Source organism: Papaver somniferum, chromosome 4 (assembly GCF_003573695.1).
Source record: "Papaver somniferum cultivar HN1 chromosome 4, ASM357369v1, whole genome shotgun sequence".
NCBI lineage: Eukaryota > Viridiplantae > Streptophyta > Magnoliopsida > Ranunculales > Papaveraceae > Papaver > Papaver somniferum.
In genome coordinates this window covers 107118245-107145302 of record NC_039361.1, presented here as the reverse complement: position 1 = coordinate 107145302, position 27058 = coordinate 107118245, and the positions used below count along the sequence as shown (strand labels likewise).

Sequence of the window (27058 nt, the reverse complement as noted above, 5' to 3'; positions counted from 1 at the left end):
GAAGAACTATCAAAAACCAAGACTCTATCGGTCAAACCATAAAGTCGGGCGAGCAGTGCAGATCAGATAGGGAACAACTAAAATTGATGTAATGTGACCAACATTGTAATTCTGTTGTATGTCGACCTTGGCCTATAAATACAAGGGTTGGTCGAGAGAGAGAGGGAGGTTGAGAGAGAGAAAAAGAAGGCATCATACTCAAGTTTTTGAGCTTCATCATTTGAAAGGGAGAGAACAACTTGTAATCAAAGAAAAGAAATAATAATATTCATCCTTTCACCCCGTGGACTAGGTAATCATACCGAACCACGTATATCCTTGTGTCTATGTTTGCTTGTGTACCTTTACTTCGTGTTAAATCATCTTCTACTTCATTGGATGTAGTGTGTGGTTTTATGCCACTACAGGTACAATGGGAACTTTACAGCAAATTGGGACCATATTTGAAGAAGAAGATGATGATGAAGAGAAAGAGAAACTTGTTTTCAAAGAGAAGAAACAACGTGATATGTGGTTGCAACACTTTGGATCTGTGGAGCATGTGGAAGAAAAACAATGTGATCCAGAAAGCTTCTTATTCGATTGTGAGATCTGTGCGGAATCAAATCTTCCTCTAAATAAGAAGTTCAACAACAAAGAGAAGAAAGCAGCAGATTGCTCATCCAAACATCCATTCTGTACGGACTGTATATCCAAGTATATTCAAGCGAAAGTTGTCGACAACAATTCATCGGATATCGTATGCCCTGATTTTGATTGTAAGGTAAACTTGGATATATTGTCATGCCAGTCCATTGTTCCACCGAAAGTATTTGTCAGATGGTCTGCCTTGCTTTGCGAGTCAGAAATTCTATCCAAGTATGCTCAGAATTTAGCTTACTGTCCTCGTTGCTTTCAATGTGTCTTAAATGAGTGTGGTGATAGCTCTGGTGCAACGAAATCAAAGTGTCCAAATTGCAAGAAACTTTTTTTTTTCTTATATGATCCCATTGATTGAGGGGGAGAGTCATACGTGTAGTAGACAGAGTAATGGAGACGCGATCATCATGACAGAGAAAAATGATCTTCTGCTTATGCAAATTGCTAGGAAGAACGCATGGACCAGATGCCCAACTTGCAAACATTATGTGGAGCGTATAAGTGGCTGTTATGTCATCACGTGCAGGTGGTTTTTGTTCTATTTTGCTCAACTTGTATTCAATGTGCACGTCTGAAGCTTTTATGCATGGCTAACTTAACTGGTTATTGTTTTACTTTTGTTTTACAGATGCAGGACCCAGTTTTGCTATAAGTGTGGTCGAAATTTGTTTTTTTGATGGGTCAAAAGGAAAAAATTCATTGAAAAAGAGGTACTTAGGGGTACCTCAACCCAATAAATACAACCGATCCAAAAAAGGGAAATCGAGTTTGGAAACGATCACCCAAAGAAGAGAACCAAAAAACAAAGAGCCAAAATAATTTAACAAACAAACCTAACATCAAACGTCTCGTATCCAAATCAAAGCGGTCGATGGAAATACGAATCCCATAAAGCTATCACCATGTTAGCCGTTAAATCCAACATGCTAGTGTTTGACTCCGCCCAAAAGTATGCTTTCATTTTAATATCTCGAATTATACTTTCCAAGTTTGGCCTTTTGTGATTGAAAGTTAGTGTGGTCGAAATTTGTTAGATAGCGGTTACGGATATTGTGGTTGTGCAGCTATTGTGTGGCATCCTGCGAGACCTCCTAGGTGGGATTGGGATTTCTATCTTGAAGTACTGAGTTGGTGTGTAGGTGTTGGTTTATTTGTAGCTTGGGCTTACTTTTGTTATATTATGTATATGTTTTTTTTGAAGCAATTGGTAGTCTTTTTACTACTGTGCATAGTCTTTTTACCGATGTGCATAGTCTTTCTACCGATATGCACTGTCTTATTACCAATGTGCATAGTCTTTTTACCGATGTGCATGATATATTTCAAGAAATTGGTAGTCTTTTTGTTGACAACTCCGAGAAGAAAGATTACAAGTTCTTCAAGAAAGTTGAGAACTTACTAGCTACATTAGGTGCATCTGTCCAGAAACATCAACATCACAAGTTCTTTAAGACAGTTAAGAACCTACTAGCTGGCTGGTTTTAAACTTTTATTTTAAAACTTTTAATAGCAATATTTCTTGTTTGGAGATTTTAGAATTGCTTGATGCATTGGAACTTTTTTTTTTATTATTATTAAGAAGAATAAGTGGGATATGATTTATTGTTGACCAGCGAGCTAGTTCAAACAGCTTGTTTATTTCTTTCAGTGTTATTTGAATTGTTTGGTGTTTCCTGTTGGAATTGGTATTGTGATTTAAACCATGCCACGACTATGTATAATCTATGGCTCCGAGTTTAGATTTGTTGAGAATATGGAAATAATAAGAACAGATAAAGATGCATTACTTTCTCAACAATTGTGGAATTTTTATACACTCATTATGCTGCACAACTAAGAGTTGAAACGTGAAGATTACATGTAAATTGTAATCAAAACTTATAAATCTGAAAGACTGAAATTTATTGACAATGTGTAATCATCCATCGATTGTTCTTTTCACTGCATCATATACTTTTGAGTACAATTGACTGCAAAAGAGATATAGTGATGATTTGCAATAATTATTTTGTCCCCCGATTTGATTCTCATAGTAACATGAATATAAGACTCCCCCACACTCCCATATTGACACAATAAGTCTATCCTCTTCACCTTCTACTTCAAATTTCTTGTGCCTCTCTAGTAAACACCAACTGTAAGAAGTCGTCTCTTTTAGGATTTACAATTCGTTATTGCTGTTTTCAAAGATTTGCTTGCTCTTTCTGGCCTAATGAATATAACCAAGAACAAACTCATGAATTAGGAATTTGATAATAGTGAGGGGTTTCATGACCATGGTGAATAAAATGGCCTAAAGATTTCACCGGTGGGTGTTACATTGTTAACCGCAGCTAAGAATGTTGCAGATTCGAATTACTTTGTGCATTCTTAGGCTCCTAATGATTTCGGGATCTTGTTTTTGGTTTAAATCAATTTAAGAGTTTTTGGTTTAAATCAATTTAAGATATTGAATTTCTTGTTAGTTATCGGACAAGTAGACTTGTATTGGTTAAGAGTATGCTAATCACTTACAATCGTATAGATATGTGATTTCATTTACATTTTGCATAGACAAAAAACAAAAGAACAATCTAAGAAGGAGAAGTGCTTGTCACTAGGGCGCGGAGATCCCAAAACGTGAATGTCGTTCCATGAGATCCAGTTATAAGTTATAACTTGCCACGGAGCCACCTCCTCCGGTGAGTTACGTGAGTAAAAGTTGCCGCACCATGTCATCATAGGTGCCACTTCTCTCTTTATATAGGATCCACCACTTGACCGATCCTCATTACCAGGATAAAAAATAGGCAACTGGTGGAATCCGCAACTGGTATACTTTCCTTTCGCAAGAAGATTCTGGTGTTTGCGCAAAGATATACATGCCGTCGTGATTCGGTTTCTCAATCTATAATAATCTAATCAAGGAGTGGGTACCAACACACAGTGAATTACATTCAATCATGTTTAGCCGCTATTGGTCGATCGAAGGAAGACCTTTTGTTATGTAATGTTGACGATAAAAATAGTGTAATATATTATACGACACAAATACCCAGCTGAAGGAGTAATCATTTTTCCATCTACCTATGGAGGATGGACGGATGGATTGTTTTATCACCGTGGAGATCTACCCGTTGACCTTTATCCAACGGTCATAAGCACATTAGTTCTGATAAAGCACGTTGTGCCTTGACCACCGGACTATTTTATAAATAACAATAAATTTCCTGAGAGAAAAATTCCATTAGAGAATCATTTTAGGATGGTTGTACATGGTGAATAACTAAGATACTCCTTAAAACAACGATTTTTGGAATTTCAACTTCTTTTGCCGTGAATTCTCTCCTTTTCATCTGAATGAATACTTAATTCACTCGATCGATTAGTAACCTTCAAATCCGTTAAGTAATGGCATCACAGATGTCGATCGATGTTGTTCCTTGTACTGGTAAATCTCAGATACTTAATTAATACTGGATATTCAATGAAAGCTTATGTAACATTTTTAGCGGGTAATGGTGATTATGTCAAGGGTGTAGTTGGACTAGCAAAGAGTTTACGTAAAGTTAAGAGTGCTTACCCTTTGGTTGTTGCCATGCTACCTGATGTGCCAGAGGAACACCGAGAAATCTTGAGATCTCAAGGATGTATTCTTAGAGAAGTCAAGCCAATTTATCCACCAGTAAAGCAGACGCAGTTTGCTAGGGTATATTACGTGATCAACTACTCAAAACTACGTATACGGGATGTAAGTAGTTTCATGCACATTTTCATGATTCATCACTGTATAGTAAGTAATGCGCTAGACTTGCTCGGAGTGGGATCTAAGGTTTATATAAAGTTTCACATGTAATCTTTATGAACATTCTAACCATTCTTACACTCCGCTTATACCCCCTTTGTAGGCAATAAATTAAGGGATATTTATTTATCTTGAAAAGGATAATCAAGTGACAGCAGTCATTTAAATTAATTTTTTTGAACTGGTTATTGTCTTTGTACAGTTTGAGGAGCACAGCAAGATGATGTATTCAGATGCCGATATACTAGTGGTCGAGAATATAGACCATCTTTTCGATGCGGCAGATGGATATTTCTACGCTGTGATGGGTTGTTTTTGTGAAAAGTCACGGAGTCATTCGCCTCAATATTCAATCGGCTACTGCCAACAGTGCCCTGAGAAAGTTATATGGCCTACTGAAATGGGTTCACCTCCTCCTTTGTATTTCAATGCAGGAATGTTTGTGTTTGAGCCAAGCAGGTTGACTTGTGAAAGTCTTCTTCAGACTCTCCCAGACAATACTCGAACGTCCTTCGCTGAGCAAGTGAGTTTTCATAGTGTTGAGATACCCTATGAAAAATGTTAAGTTATTTTCCATGGTTCGAATTTTGATTGTCTTCTGTTTTTTAATTTTCATGATATAGGATTTCTTAAATATGTTCTTCAACCACATATATAAACCTATCCCTCCCACATACAACTTGATGTTAACCATGTTGTGGAACCATCCAGAGAATTTTGAGTTCGACAAAGTTAAAGTGGTGCACTTCTGTGCTTCTGTAAGTTCCATAGTGTCAAAAAAATTTTTTTTGATGATCTTTTTAAGGTTAAAAAATCAAAATGTTACGTAACCAAATTCAATTTGGAAAATTCAAATGTAGGGATCAAAACCATGGAGATACACAGGGAAAGAAGCTAACATGGAAGACATTAAGATGTTAGTAGCAAAATGGTGGGATATTTATAACGATGAATCACTTGATTTTAAGGCCAATGATGCCATGGTTCCGGAGGAGATACATTCTCAAAGTCTTCTTCGGTTGTAGGTACACAAAATAGACTCACCACGTGTCAACACGAGAAGGCTTTAAAAAGAGGAATGTATCTCGGTCAAAGATCTCAGTCAGTGACTTGTCAAATCAAGTCAGAAAGTCATTATCAATTAACTGGCGAAGATACGTGCACGAGGTAATAGTGCGAGAAGAGTCCAAGTCACGAGAAAGCTATAGGAGTGTCTGGAAAGGTACCACACGAAGCATATATATAGGAGAAGAAAGATTGCTTGGCTTAGAAGTCATTCGACGAAGACAGTAAATTAGCAAGAAATAGGATAGTTGTCCCGACAGGATCACATGGGTATCAGCGAAAGAAGGGGAAAACCTTTATGGAAAACGGGCTCGGCGAAGGATAAAGCAAGACCACGAAGCTCCCACGAAGAAAAATGAGTTGTCCAGCACTAAGGGTGATATGCCTATAAATAGAGGTCCTTGGGCAACGAATGAAGGATGGAATTTTTGGTAGAGTAGAAACCTTATCTTAGAGAGTAAGATTAGGGTTTTCCTTTGTGTGTAAACTTGTAATCGAGAGTTCTCATTCAATAAATCAATAAAAGTTCTTTAATCAAATTGGTATCTCATGTCTTAGATCTTGTTTACTTACTATTTGGGTGTACTACTGGTTTTCGGTAGTTACATTTTGGCGTCCAGAAACATGGAACTTAGATTGGGGATTTATCCTCATCTAAGAGTTAGAAAAAGAAAGAAGTTTTCTTAGAGATTGTAGAGATTATAGATCTAACGAGTTGTTTGAAGTTAGGGTTGTATATCTTGAGTTTTTACATTCGTAGACAAGGTTAGGGACATAGAATAGGGAGAGATCTTGGAATTTCACGTGGAGAGCAAATGAAGATCGTGGAAGTTGAAGATTGTTAGATGTCCAGGGAACCAGATCGAGCAAGGCATATGATAGCAACAAGAAGAAGCAAACGTATAGAGGCGAGGAGAGGAAGAATGGAAAAGGAAGGAACGTCAGCTGCAGGGGAAAGACAAGGTGCAAACCAGCGACAGAATGATCCGGACGGAGAGGACAATTACAGAGAAGGTTCGGTACACACCTCCGACACGGGGACTGCTGCAGAGGAGGAGATGACTCATGAAGAGTTAGAGGATAACGTTGAGGAAGAACATATGACGTTGGAGAAGTTGAGAGAGACGCTTCGTCTCGAGCAAGAACGAGACATGAACTTGGAGGACCAACATGCTAGGCTGACGAGACAAAACGCTAGGCTAATGATGCAAAACGACCAGCTCAACGAAAAGTTAACGGAAAATAATGTGGGCTCGGGAGAAAACGAAATAATATCAGAAGATGAAGAGCCACGGCGGGGAAGATTTACTCGCGGATATGATGGAGGAGAATGGCGAAAAAGACGACAACGGGAAGATGGTAAAGAACAAGATTTGAGAAGAACGCTAGAGGCAACAAGATGGGAAGATCAAAGACAAAGATATGAGTAAGAAAGGAGAACGGCGGATGAATTGAGGCGAGAGGAAGAGGCCCGACTTGACGAATGGAGAGACATCAAGGGGAAATCGGTCGAGGTGAAGGAAGACTTAGCTTACTGAGGTACGTTCATAACGAAGGAAACGGAGGGAACCCAAATCAGGATATCATGAACGAGTTGCGAGAGATGAGATCCTTGATCAGCAACTCGAAGAAAGAAGGAAGAGCTCAATTGGCAGAAGCAATAGAAGAGGCGGGCAAGTCTCCGTTCACCTATGATATAATATATGCGGATATTCCAGGAAAGTGTGTGTTACCCACGTTTAAAGCATATTCAGCGGAACGGAAAGTGTTGTACATCACTTGAGACAATATAATCTGTCATTAATGCAATGGGGAAGAAACAATGATGTATTATGCAAGTACTTCCCGGCAAGCCTGACCGGCGAAGCATTGGAATGGTTTGACGGATTACCAGAAAGGTCGATTTCATCTTTCAAGGATCTCCAAAGGATATTCTTAACGACGTATATCAGCAACATCCTGTTGAGACCAGGAATTGAAACCTTGTTCAACTTAAGGCGAAGACCAGGAGAGAGCTTGCGACCATTAGTGACGAGATGGAGAACGGTGTGTAGCGATCTAGCAGGAAGGGTGGACGAGAGGAATTTTATCTTATCCTTTGTGAATGCCTTGTTCCCGTCCGATTTACTCTACACTCAAATATTCATAATCCGGAATTCTATGACGATGAATGAATAAGGGAGTATCAGGAGGAATATATAGCGTTGGAAGAAAAGCAAAGGCAAGATGGTGAAGTAACACCCGTTACTATGAAGGAGGGAAATTCGAGGATGTTCCCAAGGATGGTACATGCGGTAGAAGACGATAAAAGCCGCAAGAAGAGGGAGCCATCAACCCCCATCCTGGCGAAGCTCGTAGCTGTGTCAAGTGGAGATCAAGAGTGGATTGATCAACAAAGATACCAGGAAGCGAGGCGAAAGAGCTGTGAACCGCGAATTTATAATCCAGGATATCAGCAGAGGAATAACCAGATGCCTAGATTCAGAGAACGGAGAGCGAACGCACCATCCTTTGAGGATGTAAAGCTCTCACGGCTCAATCCCACTGTTGAGAAGATATGGGAAGCAATAGTGCTGACGGAAGAAATACCACCTCCACCAAACGTGGGAAAAGAGCCTCCTCCAGGCGCGAGGAGAAACGAATTTTGCAGGTACCACCGGTTCCACGGGCACCATATAAATGACTGCAGAAACATTCGAAAGATCATACTTCGTTTGTTGAATCAAGGAAAGCTCGCTCATTTTCTGGAAGGATATGTTCAACCATTACCACTACCGCCACGACAAAACCAGCCTGTGTACCGAATTGAAATAGATCGAGGAGCCAGCAAACTAAATTGCAATTCAATAATACACTCAGCGAAGAGCATTCAAAACTTCCATGACAATATTCTCAAAAGAGTATACAAGAGGAACTTCATAGGAAATGAAATATTCAGCGTAGCAAAAAAGGAGCAGTTAGAAGAATGCCAAAAAAGAGAAATAACGTTCTCGGCGAAGGATGCACCCGAAGGAGGAGCTTCACACACCGAACCACTGGTCATAACTTTGAACTTCGGGAAATATTCAAGATGGGAAAGTGATGAAGGGCGGAAGGAAAAAATATGGGCGATAGATAGAATCTTGGTCGATACTGGAAGCTCAGTAGACATATTATTTTATCATGCATTCAGAACTATGGGTTACAAAGATTACGACCTTGTGCCCTCTACATATAAGATATACGGGTTCAACGGCGTTGCATCAGGACCAAAAGGAGAGTTGACCGTGAAGATCTTCGCAGGAGAGTTGGAAACAAAAGTTATCGTTTGTGTATTAGACATAAATTCTCCCTATAATGCTCTTATTGGCATACCCTGGATACACGGGATAAAAGGAATTGCGTCGACGTATCATCAAGCCATACGGTTCCCAATGCCCAGCGGGATAGGCGAAATTAAAGGGGATATAAAGGATGCGCGAGATTGTATTGAAAAAGACGTCAACAAATATGACGAAAAGCTAAAGAAAAGGATAGAACGAAAGAAGGAGGCATGTGAAGCCAAAAGAGCTGAACAAATGATGGTGTTTACAATTGGAATCCGAAATCCAAATGGAGGTAAAGCAAAGTGAAAAGACAAAGAAAACAAAGGAAAGCATAGGGAGCGAAGAGGAAGCTCCCATAGTCAATGAGAAACGAACTCCGCGCAGAGGAGCCAAAACGAGCACTTCTAAATAGAAGAAGGCATTCGCACAAGAAACATATGAAAGTCAAGAACCAAGTGAGCCTATTCAGAAGGGAAAAGAAGTATGTGATGAAGAAAAAGAAATGGAGCAATTAAAAGAGCGACTATATCGAGAACGGCAAAAGAAAGAGGAATTGGTAAGAGAAAGGATCAGGCTTGAAAGACAAAACGAGAAGCTATTAATCAAGAACATCCACCTAAAACGAAAGCAAGCAGAATATGGGGTAGAAAAAGGAGAAAGGACACCTGGGAAAAGTGTAATGGAGGAAGATAATCAGGACCCACTGCGAGGTACAAAGGGGCGAGGATAACGAAGCGAGAGGGAAAATTTGAGGAAAGCCATAGAAGCAAGCAGAAGAGAATCCAAGGAGAAAGAGTATCTGTTGGAACAAGCAAGAATAGCGGAAAGAAGAAGAACAACTAGCAATAGCCGGTGGGAGAGAAGGGAATCCGATGCACGATGAAGGCAAGAAATGACAAACAAGTGGGCGAGAAGTGAACCATGCAATCCCGAAATATCAGCTTTATTTTCATAAAAGCAAGGAGAAAACGAGAGCTTGTGAAGCATTGTGGAAAAGTGGGACACGATTTGTAAAGGACTACTAGGGAGACTATCAGAGGAATACCTGGTGCGGTCCTTTATCTATGCCCTGTTAACAAAGCACCCATTGTTCTCGGCGCTATTCAAGATCAGGAATGAAGTAAAGATGAAGGACTTAAAGCGGTATCAATCTGAGCACATTCGTCTCGAATGAGAGCATTGATTCTGAGAGATAATCGCAAAGAAAAATGTACTAATTTGGCGTTGTACCAACATTTAAGAAATAATAACAATGATATTTGAAATAAGAAAAAGATCTTCATCAGAAAGTATAAGGAGATTTCAATAAGACCTCAAGAATATGAGGCAGATAAGACCCACGAAATAAACGGTTTCTAGGGAAACTTAAAACCTTCGCCTAGGAAGGATGGGAATCCACGACATGCACCTTAGTTCGCACGAAAGTGTAAGAGGCAAAGCCTAACGCATGTGGTGAACAACTCCCAGACAGAAATTTAGGGGAAATGATAAGACCTATCCGCTGATGGTTCCTTTTTACGATGGCCTTCGGTAAGGGATGTGGAGTAAGACCAAGGCGCCGACGTATTCGGTTGAGATGCGGGTGCCTGGGGCGTCTGGAGCGTTCCCGACCATAACCGTATGGCAAGTATTTGCTACAAAGCATTCGATCCCAAAGAAACCTCACTTAGGGTGTGACTTCGTAACCAATATCCACATCGGCGAAAGGGATAAGAAGTCACGAAAACAACTGGTGTCGTAATAACCGGATGGGAAGAGCTCAACATGCATGTTAGGGGTAACTTCCTTGAAGGGGCATTCAGGAGGAATATAAAGGGATGACACCCTCCAGAATTAGGGAGATGAGTGACCAAAAAAGACAAGGATGTAATGGAGATAACATTCACGGGAATGGATAGGCCTATTATATCGTCGCGAGATAGGGATCCAATAAAATGATAAGGCGAGGTAGATGGATTACTACTTGAAAGAGTAGTAAGCGCCTGATACTTCGTCGAATTAAGATCCTTCATAAAGGATGAGGCAAAATAAGACCTTAATTAGGAGGCATACTAAGACCTTGTAAAAAAACCAGACGCACAATCAAATAAATGAAAAATAGTATCATGTAAACACACAGATAAATGACACCAAGACAACGAAACAAAGGCAACATAAGACGACGAAAATAAGCCAAAGGCGAAGCAAGAGACAAAGAAAAGGATATTATGGAAATAAGCGAGATGACAGCCGATGTTGCAACCTTGGAAACACTCAAAATAACAAGAGGCAAGTATATACTTTTAAAATTTATTGTTCTTTTGAGTATTCCCGCGGTAAGTATATACTTGACAGAGATGCATCAGAGAAGGAGTGCCACTTCGCAAAGGAAACTATATAATAAATAAAAGCATCACCAAAAATATTGAGTAAATATTTTTCCCCCCAAGCTTGGGAGCACCCAGATGAAAAGAAAATGTACAACACAACCAAAGTTAGAAATTGGAGCACAACCAGAATTTAACGACCAGGATTCAAGATGAAAGCCATTACTGAAGGGGAGCGCCATCAGTACCAGTGCCAGCATCTCCAGAGGCACCGACATGAGCTTGACCCTCCTCATCCAAGTAATCTTCTTCCTCTGGAGGATGCTCTTCGTCGTCAGAAAACACCTCTAAAGGAATAGAAGGGTAAGGAATACCGCGTTCATCACAGTAGCCGTTGAAGAGGGGGACTAAATAATCCTGGGTATTCCTACGAGCTAGCTTCGCCACCTTTTTGGAGGTTTTATTCATATCCTCAATATCATTATTGAGCTCCTTGACTTCGTCTTGAAGGTTGGAAACCTCTTTGCGAGACTCATCTCTCTCGCGGGAAAGATGGATGACCTGATTCATGTAATGGCCCTCGGACTCTGCAAAAAAAAATAGAGCATTGTCAAGAACATGAAATATGACTTAGTTAATGATAATTCTCGCTACTCCTAAATCTACCTTTCTCCTGACGAAGGGTAATATCCAAAGTTTTTTGGACTTCATTGTACAAATGGTCCAGCTTGGAAATCTTAAGATCTGACTCCTCCAATCGAACGCATAGCTTGTGATAGGCATTGTACCAACCTTCACCATGAGGATATTTTGAAATAACTTGGCTGGATTGGACAACGAGAGCGCCTTTGTCTTCGTGAAGAGTAGCGGACTTAACTCGTGAGGAAGATCTGGTAGAACGGTGAGGCTTATTTAGTTGAGCTTGTAGGAATTCCAGTTTCCTCTTCACACAATCCACTTCTTCGTTCACACCAGCGGCTTTGTTGCGAGACTTGCGAAGATCGACCATAAGTTTGTATTTCTTCTTTACCACCCGTTTATAATCCTCCTCCAGTCGGTTGTAAGATGACATCACCGAAGCATGAAGGCCCCTTGATGTGGTAAGGGAGTTAATAAGACGCTTTAGGTCAAGCTTGAGGCTTTCATTCTCTTCGTGAAGATGAAGGTTTAACTCCACATTACGAGCAGAATCATCAGATGAATTGTACAGTTGGAGATAAAGAGTTTTGATCTTCTCATTCAGGATCAGATTTTCAGAAATATAGCTATCATTTTGAGTCAAGAGGTTCAAGTTCTCGGCAAGGATATCCCCAAGAGATGCAGACGCTTCATAGGCGTCCATATGACGTTTCATGCACCGCACTTGGTGAAGCACATAAAAAGAAAATAAAGGACCGCAGAAGAAAGGCAGAAAAGGAACTTATCAGAAAAACAACTTACTCGAAAGTTTCTCCACCTTATTCTCTTGTTTATTAGAATGTTCCTTCTCTTCTTTGAGCTCATTCGCCAACGATTCGACCTTCTCTCGCAGCAACTTAGTTTCAATCAAACTGGCCATATGACGGTTGACCTCCTGAAAGTCGACGAAGACGAAATAAGAATCCAACCACGAAGAAAATACGAAATAATACATAAAGGGATGGAGTGAGAAGCTCACCAACATCATTAAGGAAGAATGTTGTTGAAGATACAGGCCCATGGATGCATCCAAAAGGACGGAGGTATCCAGATAAAGAAACTCATCATCACTAAAAGTCTCCAAAGACTTAAGTGGGACAGACTGTAAAGCTTATTCCTCGTTGGCTTTGTGATAAATATCGTGGAAAAACTTCTTTTCGGGGTTGAAAAGAGGGTTGGTCATCGTCGAGGAAGCTGTCCGCTTTCCTTTGTCACCAGCAGGAATCTTGGTTGGAGGTTTCTCGACACGAGGAGAAGGAACAGGAGAATCATTGGTCTCACAGGAGTGGTTGCAGGAATCTGAGGGGAAGGAGTATGAGAAGAAGAAGGAGGAACGGAAGTAACCGCAGTAACCTTAACAACATCTAAGCCTTCAAGATCTAAAACCCTGCGACGCCTTTTGGGCTCACCAGAAGAAAGAGCAGCAAGAAAATCAGCCTGCGAAGTAGATGGATTCCAGGAGGTCAATGGAAAATAATATTACAAGATATAAGAAGGAAATTCGACGACATACCTCAGGAAGAGGGTGATCTCGTTTCTTGGATTCCTTGGCTGAATCGGAGGGGGAACGCTGTACGGAGTCGATAGCACTCTACGAAAGAGAAAGGTAAGAAAAGGAAAACATGCAAACGCGAGTCACGAGTTAAGTAGATTAGATACATGTTTAGGGTTGGGAAACCCAATAGTAAGCCCCACTTCCTTGTGAGCTCTGAGTAGACAGACAACTGGTAGCTCGCACTGCACAAGAAATGATAGAGATCTGAGAACCTGTACGCCCAAAGACAAGACAAGGGGATAAGGGAGAGAGGATAACTCGTCAGGAACAGACCAGTACAGCTTCCAAGGATTACAATTTAGAAGATGACGGTGCTGAGGAAGAGGACCCTCTCTGGCAACCCCATTCTCGTCAATTTCCCAAATAAAATGATCTCTCACCACGAGAGGAAACATTGCCCAGTCATCATCCTGCTCAAGCTTGAGAGGACCCACACCTGGAGGGTCATTCTTCGACGAAGAAGACTTGTAAACAAGCTCTATACCCCACTCTTGGTATCTCTTAATGCTAGTGAATCTCGCAGAATAGATAGCTGCGAAGGAGTCAGCATTGTAGTCGCGAGGATTAAATTCGCCCGCCGAGAAAGGTATTTGTGAAGCACCCTCACCAGAGCGAGTAGCAAACCCGCCAGAGATGCGAAGAATGTTACCAGTAAGCTGGAAATCCCCACATTGAAGCTTGCTCAGAATCTCAGAAAGATGGGTTGGAAGGGTTGTAAAGAGGGAAAATAATCCCCGCCCTCGGTTGACCTAATGAAACTATTATCTTGTCTGAGGACCAATCATCGGAAATAACCCACCGGGAGTTCAACTCCATGTCCGGATTAGCGTGAATAGAAGGGGTCACTGAGGAATCAACAGCAGGGAGAAGAGACAAACCCTTCTTTTGGAAGTATGCCTGAAATTCTTTGTAAGAAATAAGCAAAGAATGGGGTGATACTTTCTGAGAATCCATGATAATAAAGAAATATGAAGGAATAGTAAGGAGGTCGAAGAAAGCTGAGGCAAAGAAGAGGACTGTAAGGGTTTGTGCAGAAGGGAAGAGAAAAGAAAAACTCGAATAGAAGATGGGAGGAAATATTTAAAGAAAAAGGGAATGACCGGAAGAATAGGTTGGGTGGCACGTTCGAAGTAGTATAATCGGTAATAGCCGGTTACTAAAAAAACATGGGAGAGTAAAAACCGGAGAGTGGAGAACGTGGCGGTTGAAGAATTTCTAGATGGTTCTTATTCCGTTCTCGCGAAATTCGAACGAAATAAGAAAAGGCAAAATGTAGGTACACAAAATAGACTCACCATGTGTCACCACGAGAAGGCCTTAAAAAGAGGAATGTATCTCGGTCAAAGATCCCAGTCAGTGACTTGTCAAATCAAGTCAAAAAGTCATTATTAATTAATTGGCGAAGATATGTGCACGAGGTAATAGTGCGAGAAGAGTCCCAGTCACGAGAAAGCTACAGGAGTGTCTGGAAAGGTACCACACGAAGCATATATATAGGCGAAGCAAGATTGCTTGGCTTAGAAGTCATTCGGCGAAGACAGTAAATTATTGAGCAAGGAATAGGATAGCTGTCCCGACAGGATTACATGGGTATCAGCGCAAGAAGGGGGAAAACTTTATGGAAAACGGGATGGGGGAAGGATAAAGCAAGACCACGAAGCTCCCACGAAGAAAAATGAGTTTTCCAGCACTAAGGGTGATATGCCTATAAATAGAGGTCCTTGGGCAACTAATGAAGGATGGAATTTTTGGTAGAGTAGGAACCTTAGCTTAGAGAGTAAGATTAGGGTTTTCCTTTGTGTGTAAACTTGTAACCGAGAGTTCTCATTAAATAAATCAATAAAAGTTCTTTAATCAAATTGGTATCTCATGTCTTAGATCTTGTTTACTTACTATTTGGGTGTACTACTGGTTTTCGGTAGTTATACCAGTAATGGCTACTTTGCCGTAACCTGCAGTTTGTAATGTTCCTGCACCCTCAGCAGCTGAAAGAACATGTTAGACTGATAAATCAGAAAAGATATAAGCGAAGTGTAATATTTTATCCAATGCATGTTTTAATTATTGATCTATGAACGAGGTTTCTAAGGATTTCGGGACCTTGGTGAGTCTCTCTGTTTTGTATATTTTTTTCACTTTCCGAGTGGGATCTCTTTTAAGTATTATACTTCTTGTACTAAGATTGTGTTGTTGTTTTTGGTTTAAATCAATGGAAGGTATTGAATTTCTTGGTAGTTATCGGACAAGTAGACTTTTACTGGTTAGAGAATCCGAATTAATATTTAAGTATTTTTATTTACATTTTGCTTAGACAAAAACTAAAGAACAAACTAACAAGGAGAAGTGATTTCCCCTAGGGTGGTCTCCCAGAAAGTTGTAGGATTGGAATATCGCTTACTAGTAAGGATTATAAGATGTAAGCGAGGATGATAGCACATGGCAAGATTGAAGTGACGTATTGGATGATGTCAGCAAAATCACGAGTAAAGTATGATGTTCTATGCGAGGTATAGTTTGTGCGAGGGTGAGTTATTGTAAATGAGCGAATGTATCGCACAGTGATTCCGAAAATAGTGGATTTCTTAGCAGTCATCCACTATGAGGAATCACTATATAAAGGAAAGAAGTCATCACGAGAAGGAGAGAGATCTTTTAGTGAGTGTTAGACAAGAAACTAGGAGAGAGAAAGTTTATTTGGAGAACAAGTAAAGTCATTGTAAGATCATTGTAAAATCAATATATCCAATTATAAGCTTTGAAAGTTAATACAAGATTCATTATGATTACTTGAATTGTGGTATAGTTATATTGGGGCGTGTTTGTAGGTTTTCTTGCAACTACATTTTTGGCGCCAGAAACAGCTTTGGATGATAAATCCTGGTAGTAAATTCATAGACTCTTGGAAAAAGTAAGATCTGGAAATTGAAGATGGCAAGACTTGGATCTACTATTGAACATGGAACAACAGCCAGAAGGAGTAATATAATTGCTGAAAGAAGAAGAATTACAAATCTTGACCAACAAGAAGATAGAATAGAAGAAAATCAAGGAAACGAAAATCCAGTTGGTTCTCAGCGTGAACAAGAACAGAACAATGATATTGATTATGATAGAGTAAGTGTTCATACTTCGCAAACAAGTTCGATTGAAGAGGAAATACGAAGAACTGGAGATACATGAAGAATTGAGGGGAATGATGAGAATATGACAATTGCAGAGCTTAGACAAAGATTGATTACGAATGACGAAGAGAAGGTGAAGAGCGTGAGAATTTGATACGTCAGAATGAATTAAGGGAAGAGAATCTTAGATTGCAAGAACAGAGATCGACAAGTGCTACACGATCCAGGTCGAGATCAAGCAGGAGTTCATCAAGGCAAAGTAGATGTAATCAAGAAGATCCTAGGCGAAGACAACGCATGGAAGCTATTGAAGAAGATATGCAAATAGATGATAATCCACAGGACCAACAAAGGAGAAGGGATATAGTCCAAGATTTGGGAACTAATCGATATGAGCATCCGCGTGAACTTCTACGTCGCACATATAATGATTTTGAAAGAGAATAAGAGGCTCGGAGGCAAGCGCAAATGATACTAGATGGAAGAGAAATGTTAAGAGAAGATAATGAGCGTGAAAGGGAAGTTACACGTGCAAGGAATGAAAGAGACAGACAAATAAAAAGGGAAGAAATTCAAGAGAGAGAATTACAAGAAGCATTACGCCAAAATAATCATGAAAATCGAGTAAGGCGGCGCGAACATCATCGCATGAATGATATAAAATCAGGAAGGGTTTCACCACAAGAAAGAGAAATGTCCATACATCGACATGATCGCACAGGTGAAGAGGAACGACATGATAAAACACAGATCGAAACGCACACTGACAGGCGTAGGAGAAGGAGAGAAGAAGTTGAAGAATATGAGGTACAAGAGGCAATACGTCAGAATAATCATGAGAATAGACTGAGGCAAGCAAGATTAAAAAGACCTATGCGCGAAGGTATAGACCAAATCTTAAGTGAAGAAATTCTTAAAGAAATGGCGGAATTAAGAGAAATGATGACTGCAAAAAGAAATGGTGGAAGGAGACATTAGAAGAAGTAGTGGAGGAAGCTGGGAAAACTCCTTTTACAAAGCATATTCAAAGGGCAGTGATACCGGCTAAATGCAGTTTACCAGCATTCACTAGCATATTTGATGGAAGCACCTGTGCGATACAACATGTGAAAGCTTACACACGATCTTTATTGCAGTGGGAGAACAATGATGCAGTAATGTGTAAGTATTTCGCCGCGAGCCTGACAGGAGAAGCTCTGAAATGGTTTGAAAGATTACCAATATAATCCATTGGATCATTCCATCACTTACAAAACGTCTTTTTAGGACAATATATCAGTAATAATATGTCAAGACCAGGGATTGAGACGGCATTCGGACTTCGCAGAAGAACAAATGAGAGTTTGCGTCATTTCACAACACGATGGAGAACCATGTGTGGTGAGATGGGAAGACGAGTAGATGAGCGACACCTTATTCTTGCATTTATTAATGCTCTTTTCTCTACAGATTTATTATATACACAAATCTTTAGGATAAAGGACACAATAACAATGTTAGAGCTGCACGAATTTCAAGAAGAGTACATAGCACTTGAGGAGAAACAAAGAGATATGGAGTCATACCCAGTTGCAGTACCTGATGCAAAAGGTGGAAATGCAAGTTTACTTCCAAGACTGGCAAATGTTGTGGCGAGTACATCGCAGGGAACCAAGGAAGGAATATTACAGAGATGGAACAAAATCTAATAGCCATGGGTAGTGCAGATCAAGAAGAATTTGACAAAGAGTATAGAGATAGACAATTTCAAAATCATGAAGGGAGTAATAAAATTCAAAGAAGGGATAATCCACAAAAAAAGTTCAGAAGGTCAACAACCATATTATAGTAAAAAACAAGGAACTGGAAGGATAGTATGGGAACAGATCAATATGCCAAAGACGAACACTACAATAGATAAAGTAAGGGAAGTTGTCATCCTAATGGAAGAAATTCCAGAACCACATAATGTAGGGGATGAACCACCACCGGGGAGGAGAAGCAGAGAATTTTGTGTATATCATCGCTTTCATGGTCACACAACAAGTAATTGCATAAATGTGAGGAAAATCATATTGCGAATGATTGAACAAGGAAAATTAGATCATTTTTTAGCACAACAACCAAAGAACATACCGCCACCACCATCGGGAGGAAATATATATGCAAAGGAGAAAGGAAAGAATACATTTGTAATTGAAGTCGGTGCGAAAGCGAAGAACCTATATTGTAATTCAATTGTACATTCATTCAGAAACATAAAAGATTTTCATGACAATATCTTAAGTAGGGTGTATGCGACGGATGCTGATGGAAGAGAAATTCTTAATCTTGCGAAAGTCTCACCATTGAAAGACTGGCAAAAACATATTATCTCATTTAATGCAGAAGAAACACAAGGAGGAGGGGAATCGCATAAATGTCCATTAGTAGTAAGATTAGGAATTAATCTGAAACCTAAAGTAGAAGATGATGAAGAAGATGAAGCAAACACTTGAGGAATAAATAGAATATTAATAGATCTCGGAAGTTCTGTTGATATTTTATTGTATCCTACATACAAAACCATGGGTGGAAGGGACAATGAGTTGATCCCGTCAACATATAAAATTTACGGCTTCAATGGAACTGCAAACAAGCCCAAAGGTGAGGTGACTATGAGGATTCTTCTTCAAAATATGCCAACAGAAATCGCATTTTGTGTTGTGGATGTTGAATCGCCCTATAATGCTCTAATAGGAAGACCATGGTTACATAGTATCATGGGAGTGGCCTCAACATTTTATCAGTTCATAAAGTTTCCTTTACCCAGGGTGTTGGTATAATAAGAGGAGATACAATGGAAAGAAGAAATTGTCAAGAAATTGACATAGAAAAATGTGAAGAAAGAGAGAGTAAGCGAAGAAATTGGAAAAATCATGTTGCAGAAAGTCAAAGAGCTGAGAGGTTAATGGTGGACGCAGTATATAATGTTGGACAAACAGATAAGCAAAATATTGAAGAAGGATTTTATATGGGTAATGATACTAAGCGAACCAAAAATACTATTTCTAAAGAAGCAGCAACAATACAGAGGCATAAATTGTTTTTTCAAGACATCAAAGAAGTGTGTGACGGTCATCACAAAGAGGAGGTTGAAAGGGTTATGATAAATAAAATTCTGAAAAGCATCTGCGAGCTTAAATGAATAATATGAGGAATGGATATATCTAAGCTTTGGGTGATGTGAATTTTATTTCCCAAACTCTGTCCGACATCATCAACTCTACTTAACCCTCTACTAATGATCCTTGCAAACTTTGTATTCGCTATACTGTAAGAAAACTTCGGTGTGAATTGTTTAAATTCAAAAAATTGAAAATGAAATGATGAATTCTAGTTTCATAAAGTAATACCATGTCAATAAGAGAAAAATTAGAATCTTTATAATAATACCTTACTAAAAGGCACCAGAAATGATAATTTTTATCAAGATAGACTAGGAATCCGGATGTGGCGTGCAACCTAGTTCGCATACATGCAAGAGGAAAAAAAGTAAGACCTATCGCACATCATAATCGGAGGAACCTAGAAAGCATGACTCAGGGGAAAGAAACACCGACCCTGGAACTTGAGTCATGGAGATTTGGGGTGAGAATAAACCAAAATGCCTATCCGGGAGAGGTACCTTAAATTTTCAGTCTAAGATAATAATCTTAGATTGAGAGACTAAGGTGAGAAAGTCTCTCCTAAGGAGTGCAGAAAATCGATCAGGGTGCCGAGGTACACGGTTGAGTCAAGACGCTCGGGGCGTCTGCAGCGTACCTTGCCACTCTTGACAAGTCCTGACTATGATGCACTCGGTCCGAAGATACCCCACTTAGGGTGCGGTCTCGCAACCATAAACCTCATCGGTGTTGGGATGTGAGACTACGAAACCAACTGATTGCTGAATGAACCAGATGGTAAGAGCCATAACCTTAACCCGGTAGAGGTAAGCTTCCTTGAAGGGGAAATCAGGGGGGAGATAAGGACGGCACCCTCGATTAGGGAGCTGAATTGTGTCAAAAGATGTAAATGTCATGAGACTTTTTACTCAAGGGAGTATTAAGACTTATCATATTTATGCGAAAAACCTGAAGGGGAAATAATACAAGAAAAAGATAAGATGAGATTAATGGGTCGATACACTACAATGTAAAGACGGCCTGCGATCTCATCGCACAGAATTGAGGCAAGACAAGACCTTTACACAGGAATGCAAAATAAGACCTTGTGGGAAATATAAAATTTTATACTAATTTTGTTTTGCATGAATTTATAGGGAAAAAGAATACTGCGAACATATTCACACCAAATGAGTAAAGAATTATAAAATAGACTCATATACTATCAAGATGTGTCAATTAACAGAAGCAATAATGGGAATGCAAAGGGAATGTTAATTTCCCCAGTTGATAGACTCATATAGATGCGAAAGAATGATATTTTGGACGTGAACACGAACAAAGGGAATTTATATTAAATAAATGAAAGTTAATGCTTGAAAAGTTCATATTTTTAAGATTACATGAACATATTCAGAAGGAAAAGTATTTACCAAAATTTACAACAAGCGAAAATGATTATCTTTTACTTTTCTTCATTTCGCTCAGCTTCAGAACCACTTGTTTCTTCTTCAGAGTCTTCATCTTCTCCTTCACTGTCTGAAATATCAGAAATATGTTCATTATCAAAGATGTCTGGAAATCTATACTTTTTAAGAGGAATGTTATTCTCAACGCAGACTTTCTTAACAGCAGCTTCACGAGCACGGTTTGCATCATTGCTATTGTTTGAAACCATGATGAGGAAATTCTTCTTCAATTGCTGATATTTAGAGTTGCGAGAAGATAAATATTTTTCTTCAGAAGCCAAGCGATCTTCTAATTCTTCAATTTTCCGAGGATAATTCTTCTCTTCTTAAGAAGCTAAGAGAGTTTCTAACTCTTCAATCTTCTTAAGATAATTCTTCTCCTTATCTGCGAAATATGAATAAGCAGGTTAGGACACTTAAAAAAAAATTATCTCCAAAGAAAAGACAAGTATTAAAAGAGCAATATTTAACCTTCATAATTGGAAACAATGTCTTTAACCAATGCGGAATGATCAGCTTGAAGGCTCACATTAATAGCTAAATTCTCTATAGCATCATTCAGAACCCTAACAGCCCAACTAAATTCAGCTTCACTTTCTATGAGAAGCTGAGAGCGCGAATTAAATTTCTTTCTTCGACAAGGATGTTCTTTTCGCTCAAAGCTAAGTCACGTTCTTTTTGAACCTCAACAATGGATTCTTGGAATTTTTCTAGTGCTTTCGCACCCTTAAGAGCAATCTCATCTTTCTCATCAATAAGCTTATTCTTCTTTGTTTCCAAAACTTGAATTTGTTCTTGGCTCTCATGAAGACGACGTTTAAAATTATTAAATGTAGTCAACAAAAATCTATGGCTTTTTCTAAGAGCAGCATATTTCCATCTTAGTTCCTCCAAACTCAAATTTTCAAATCCTTGGTTGGGATAATTCTTTAAAGAAGAATTAAGGTGTTCTAAAAGGGTTCCACCATCAGGAAGATTGGCAGCCTCATCCGAAAGGTTATACAGGTCTGCGAATATAACAAAATAAGAAATGTGAATTATCGCATAAAAAATAGAAGAACAAGGGAAATAAAGGATATATACCGATGAGTTCATCATTTCTTTCTAGGGCTTTGCGAATCAAGTCAGAATTGGTTGAGTTCTCAGCTTTAAGTTTGGTATTTTCTTTCTAAAGTTTAGTAAGTCTCCTTTAATAGTCTAAGGAGATTACATAAGATAAACGGGCTCCCTGCGAGAATGAAAGAAAGTGTTACGATTAGGAATAAAGCAAGGATAAAGAAAATGCAAAAAGGCGAGGTTGAAAATATTACCAAAGAGCTGATTGTGAATTGGAGATTCGGATTTATCGCAGAGGCAGCTCCACGAAGGGATGAATCATCTAAAGCAGGAGCATCGCATATTTTAGAAACCATTCTAAAAGCTCGATTTAACTTTTCATTATCAACAGCAGTCAGAAGATCTCCAGCGAAAAGATTGGACAACTCTTTCAAAGAAGAAGGAATTGATGAATTATCAGAAACAAGAGTATCATCCTTACTAGACTTCGAACTTGAGGAAGAATCATATCTTTTACGCTTCCTAGAAACTTCATCCATTGAAGATAACCTTTTTGATGAAGCTTTAGACGTAGGCCTTTTAGGAATATTCTTTCCTTTAATTGAGGTCTTATCACCTAAATACTTCACCTACGCGAATAATAAAGATAAGAAACAGAGGCAACAACATTGTTAAAATAAAAAAAGAGTGTTTCTTATTTCCTTATTCTGCGAAGCTGATGCATTGTGTGAAATCTTAGTCCTGTTAGCATCCTGCAAAAAAATGGGATTATTATGCGAGATTGATAACATTTATGTGACTATAAGAAATTGGAAGGAACTTATGCGAGACTGAAAACATCTATGCGAAGCCCCATACCAGTTTCTTTGAATCATCTTCCAAAAGAACAAACTTCCAAGGTTCATAAGAAGAAAACTTCTCGGGAAGAGGAATATCAGAGCCATCCTCAGCTTTACCAGAAATATAAGGACCTTCTAGAATGGCAGGGCATGGAAAGTTGGAAGAATGGAAAGTTTTCCCGATGAAACAATAACTCTTTGATTGTTCCATTGATCGGAATTAACCAAATCAAGACTAAGCTTGGATGAAAAATCAGATAATGGGGGAAGAGAAAGTGAATAACCTCTCGAATGAAATTCATTCTTCAATCTGTTGAATTATGTCTCCATTTTCTTGCCAGCAGGAGCCATTTTTAGAATGGGAATGGAGATGGGTAAAAAGAAAATTGTTTGATGAAATTAGCTTTGATCAGAGAAAACAGTAGCAAAGAAGATGAAACAAGAAAATAGAAAGAAGGAAGAAGAAGATGGAGGAAGATATATAAGGAAAGAGTAGTCCTATTTTTCGAGATTTCATTAATTCGAGGAATGAATAGATAAAAACAGGCGGTTAAAAGAACGTGTCAAATAATAAGTGGTTAAAAATGCACGCGTAATTAAGGAAAAATGGAATTCCGGAGGAATGTCGGCAAGATAGAATATGGAAAGATATACACATGCGATATTTTAGGATGGAAATTTCTCATATCGCTCACCTCACAATGCAAGCGAAATGAGAAGAGGCAGACTGTAGGAGTGGAATATCGCACATATCAATAAGTATGCGAAGTAAGGATTATCTGATGTAAGTGAGGATGATCGCACATGGCAAGATTGAAGTGACGTATTGGATGATGTCAGCAAAATCACGAGTAAAGTGTGATGTTCTATGCGAGGTAAAGTTTGTGCGAGAGTGAGTGATTGTAAATGAGCGAATGTATCGCACAGTGATTCCGAAAATAGTGGATCTCTTAGCTGTCATTCACTATGAGGAATCACTATATAAAGGAAAGAAGTCATCACGAGAAGGAGAGAGATCTTTTAGTGAGTGTTAGTCAAGAAACTAGGAGAGAGAATGTTTATTTCGAGAGCAAGTAAAGTCATTGTAAGATCATTGTAAAATCAATATATCCGATTATAATCTTTGAAAGTTAATAAAAGATTCATTATGATTACTTGAATTGTGGTATAGTTATATTGGGGTGAGGTTGTAGATTTTCGTGCAACTACAAAAGTGAACAAACTGTATTTGCTTATCATCAATATACGGATATTCCAAAACCAGCAAGCAGAGGCTGCACAGCCACCTTCTCCGGTATATATGTTAGAGCATCTCCAATGGTAAAGGCCAAATTTTCTTTAATTTGAGGAGATGAAAGAAAAACATATCCAACCACGAACCGTATTTCTTTAGTTTTGAACTTTTTAAACCATTGATCCAATTTATATATCTAATCATAGCCATAGATAATGGTGAGTAGGATGTTCACATCCTCTAAGAGAACCTCTAAAAGTAGAGGATATGTTTGAGGATGTCTACATAACTACCAGACATATCATCATTGAAAGGGAGTTCTTGAATTTTTTTATGGTAACACACCAACATATCCCATACGGACGGAATAAGTTTATCCACTCCTCCTTCAAACTTCATGTGCCTCTTTAGTAAGAACTCGTCTCTTTAATTAGGACAAGTAAACTTGTACTGGTTAGACAATACGAATCAATGCATAAGCGTTATTGTTTTCTTTTCAATAGACAAAACAGCATAAGAAAAACTAGCAAGGAGAAGTGTTGTCACTAGTAACTAAAGAAGCCATACGAGCACGAACAGTAGGAGGGGACCAACCACCAAGCATCAGTCCATACCGAACCTGATTAGAAACGCCTAACATCTTTCATGTCACCTCCAGGCTCCAGACTTGATCAGGTACACATCGGGCTCTTCTTATTGACAGTCACTGGATTTACAATTAATGCCTTCTGTTGAGCAAGCATACTGTGGTAAAAGTGTCCTTCAGGAAGTCTAAATTTCTTTATGTTATATTTTGCACCTGCAGAAAGAGGCTCTGCTAGATGAATTGTCATTGACCTAATAGATTTCTTGTTGGAAAAGTAATTTGTATTTACTGGATGAATCTAGAATAATCTATACAGTCTGTTGTTTGGTAAGTATCAGCGAAAGAAGCTATGAGAATTCTAGAATTATCTAGAGACTAGAGTTTTCCAAGGACGTCTATGACTTGCCAAACTAGTGTAAAACGCTCCGGTAGTATAATAGGCAACTAGTATACATACTTTCCTTTTACTAGAGAATTCTTATTCCTTTGAGATTCGGCTTCTCAGCCTATAAATATACGTGCACAGAGTTTCTCGTCTCAATTATATTTTTTACTCACAAAAGAAAAAAATTTCATTCAGAAAAGAAAAAAAACTAGAAAGATGGGATCACAAGACAGTTGTAGTGGATGCGAGCAACTCGTGGCACATAAGCGTTGTGCAAAAGGATGTGGGTTTTTTGGGACAGCAGCGAATTTAGATATGTGCAGCAAGTGTTACAGAGATCATCTTAAAGAAGAAGAACAATCTCTTTTAGCCAGAGCCGCTTTTGAGAAGTCTGCAAACCCTAAGAAAGCTTTGACAACCTCTCCAAAGGAATCAAAGGCGAACTACTCTACCGATGATTGTAATGTTGCTGCGAAGGAGACTACTACAGCTTCGTCGAGTTCTGCATCATCATCAGCAAAATCTGGAGGAGAAAGTGGTGCAGTAGTGAAGAATAGGTGTTTGAGTTGTAACAAGAAAGTGGGGTTGACGGGGATCAAGTGCAAGTGCGGATCAGTTTTCTGCTCTATGCATCGCTACCCTGAGAAGCATTCATGTGACTTCGACTACAAGGCCGCTGGAAAAGAAACAATCGCAAAAACGAATCCACAGGTCAAGGCAGACAAGATTGAAAGATTTTAATTGCATAGATTTGTTTTCCAATTTGAATGTAATTTTTTTGTTTTCTTGAAACATGAAAGATTACATGTAATTAAACTAGCATCTTCCCCAATAATTATGGAATTTGTATATATACTTATTATGCAGCATAACTAAGAGTTGAAGCAGGAAAGGTTACGCGTAAATAACATATATATGATCTCTTATATCTTCCAAAATGTACGTAGCTTCGTAGTGACAATATACATGCATGAATATCCATGTACCGTTCTTTTCACTATATTCGTATACTTCTGAATTTACTCACTGCATACTTTTGAATATACTCACTGCAAAAGAGATGTATTGTAGATTTGCAATGTTATTTTTCTTTTTCTCGGATTGCTTCCTCTTTAGAAGGGAGTTGTTCTTGAATTTCTTACGGTAACATACTAACATAAATATATGATTTCATACCGAAGCAATAAGTCTTTTAATTAGGACAAGTAGTCTTGTACTGGTTATAACTGGTTATAGAATGCCAATCAATCAATGCATAAGCGTTATTATTTTCTATTGAATAGACAAAAAAAAAACAAAAGAATAAACTACCAAGAAAAAAAGCTGTCACTAGTAACTAAAGCAGCAATACGAGCAGGAACAGTAGGAGGAGACCAACCACCAATCAGTCTACACCGAACCTGATTAGAAACGTCTAACATCTTCATGTGGTTTGTAATTGAGTAGGCGAATTTCTGGTGTTGCAATTTCGGCTTTTTCCCACATCTTAATCGTCTTGTCAGCCTCACAAATTACAAATGCTGAGCCAGCTATGTCATAAGATAGAGCATAGATTCCAGCTTCACTATCCAATGAACCAGGCTGCACAAATGTTCGAGTTTGCTGAAAATTATGTCACCTCCAGGCTCCAGACCTCAGGTAGACATCACACCCTCCTTATTTTTTTTTTACGGTTTTGACACAACACCCTCCTTATTGACAGTCACTGGATTTACAATTATTGACAGTCACTGGATTTAAAAGTGTCCTTCAGGAAGTCTAAATTTCTTTATGTTATAGTCTGCACCTGCAGAAAGAGAAGCATGAGGCTTTGCTGGATGAACTGTGTCATTGACCTAACAGATTTCTTGTTGGAAACGTAATTTGTTATTACCGGATGAAACTAGAATAATCTATGTAGTCTGTTGTTT

The 27058-nt window shown here is 38.9% G+C and overlaps 2 protein-coding genes across 4 annotated transcripts; both read left to right on the top strand.

Annotated features, from left to right (window-relative positions):
• The first annotated feature begins 4105 nt into the window (after nucleotides 1-4105).
• On the top strand, nucleotides 4106-15283 carry LOC113276276 (galactinol synthase 1-like). Of its 3 annotated transcripts, none has more exons than XM_026525855.1 (6): nucleotides 4106-4369; nucleotides 4626-4946; nucleotides 5047-5181; nucleotides 5284-5391; nucleotides 13029-13065; nucleotides 15264-15283. In XM_026525855.1, the coding sequence occupies exons 1-6, from the start codon at nucleotides 4106-4108 to the stop codon at nucleotides 15281-15283; spliced, it is 885 nt and encodes a 294-aa protein (XP_026381640.1). The 3 variants fall into 3 exon arrangements, with proteins under 3 accessions (XP_026381640.1, XP_026381638.1, XP_026381639.1); XM_026525853.1 differs by having other exon boundaries at nucleotides 5284-5406; nucleotides 13032-13065; XM_026525854.1 differs by lacking the exon at nucleotides 13029-13065 and adding an exon at nucleotides 6778-6805 and having other exon boundaries at nucleotides 5284-5406; nucleotides 15261-15283.
• A 9989-nt stretch (nucleotides 15284-25272) lies between these two features.
• Nucleotides 25273-26043, top strand: LOC113274156 (zinc finger A20 and AN1 domain-containing stress-associated protein 1-like). Its single transcript, XM_026523634.1, has one exon. It carries the CDS (start codon nucleotides 25365-25367, stop codon nucleotides 25887-25889), a length of 525 nt encoding a protein of 174 aa, XP_026379419.1. The 5' UTR covers nucleotides 25273-25364; the 3' UTR covers nucleotides 25890-26043.
• Nucleotides 26044-27058: the final 1015 nt, after the last annotated feature.

Excerpts from the sequence above, each read along its gene's own strand:
- LOC113274156 (XM_026523634.1), top strand. The coding sequence starts at position 25,365 with ATGGGATCACAAGACAGTTGTAGTGGATGCGAGCAACTCGTGGCACAT.
- LOC113276276 (XM_026525853.1), top strand. The coding sequence starts at position 4,106 with ATGAAAGCTTATGTAACATTTTTAGCGGGTAATGGTGATTATGTCAAG. Across the intron at positions 4,947-5,046 it reads GAACGTCCTTCGCTGAGCAA|GATTTCTTAAATATGTTCTT; the intron begins GTGAGTTTTCAT and ends TTCATGATATAG. Across the intron at positions 5,407-13,031 it reads TTAAGGCCAATGATGCCATG|AAGGAACAGGAGAATCATTG; the intron begins GTTCCGGAGGAG and ends CGACACGAGGAG.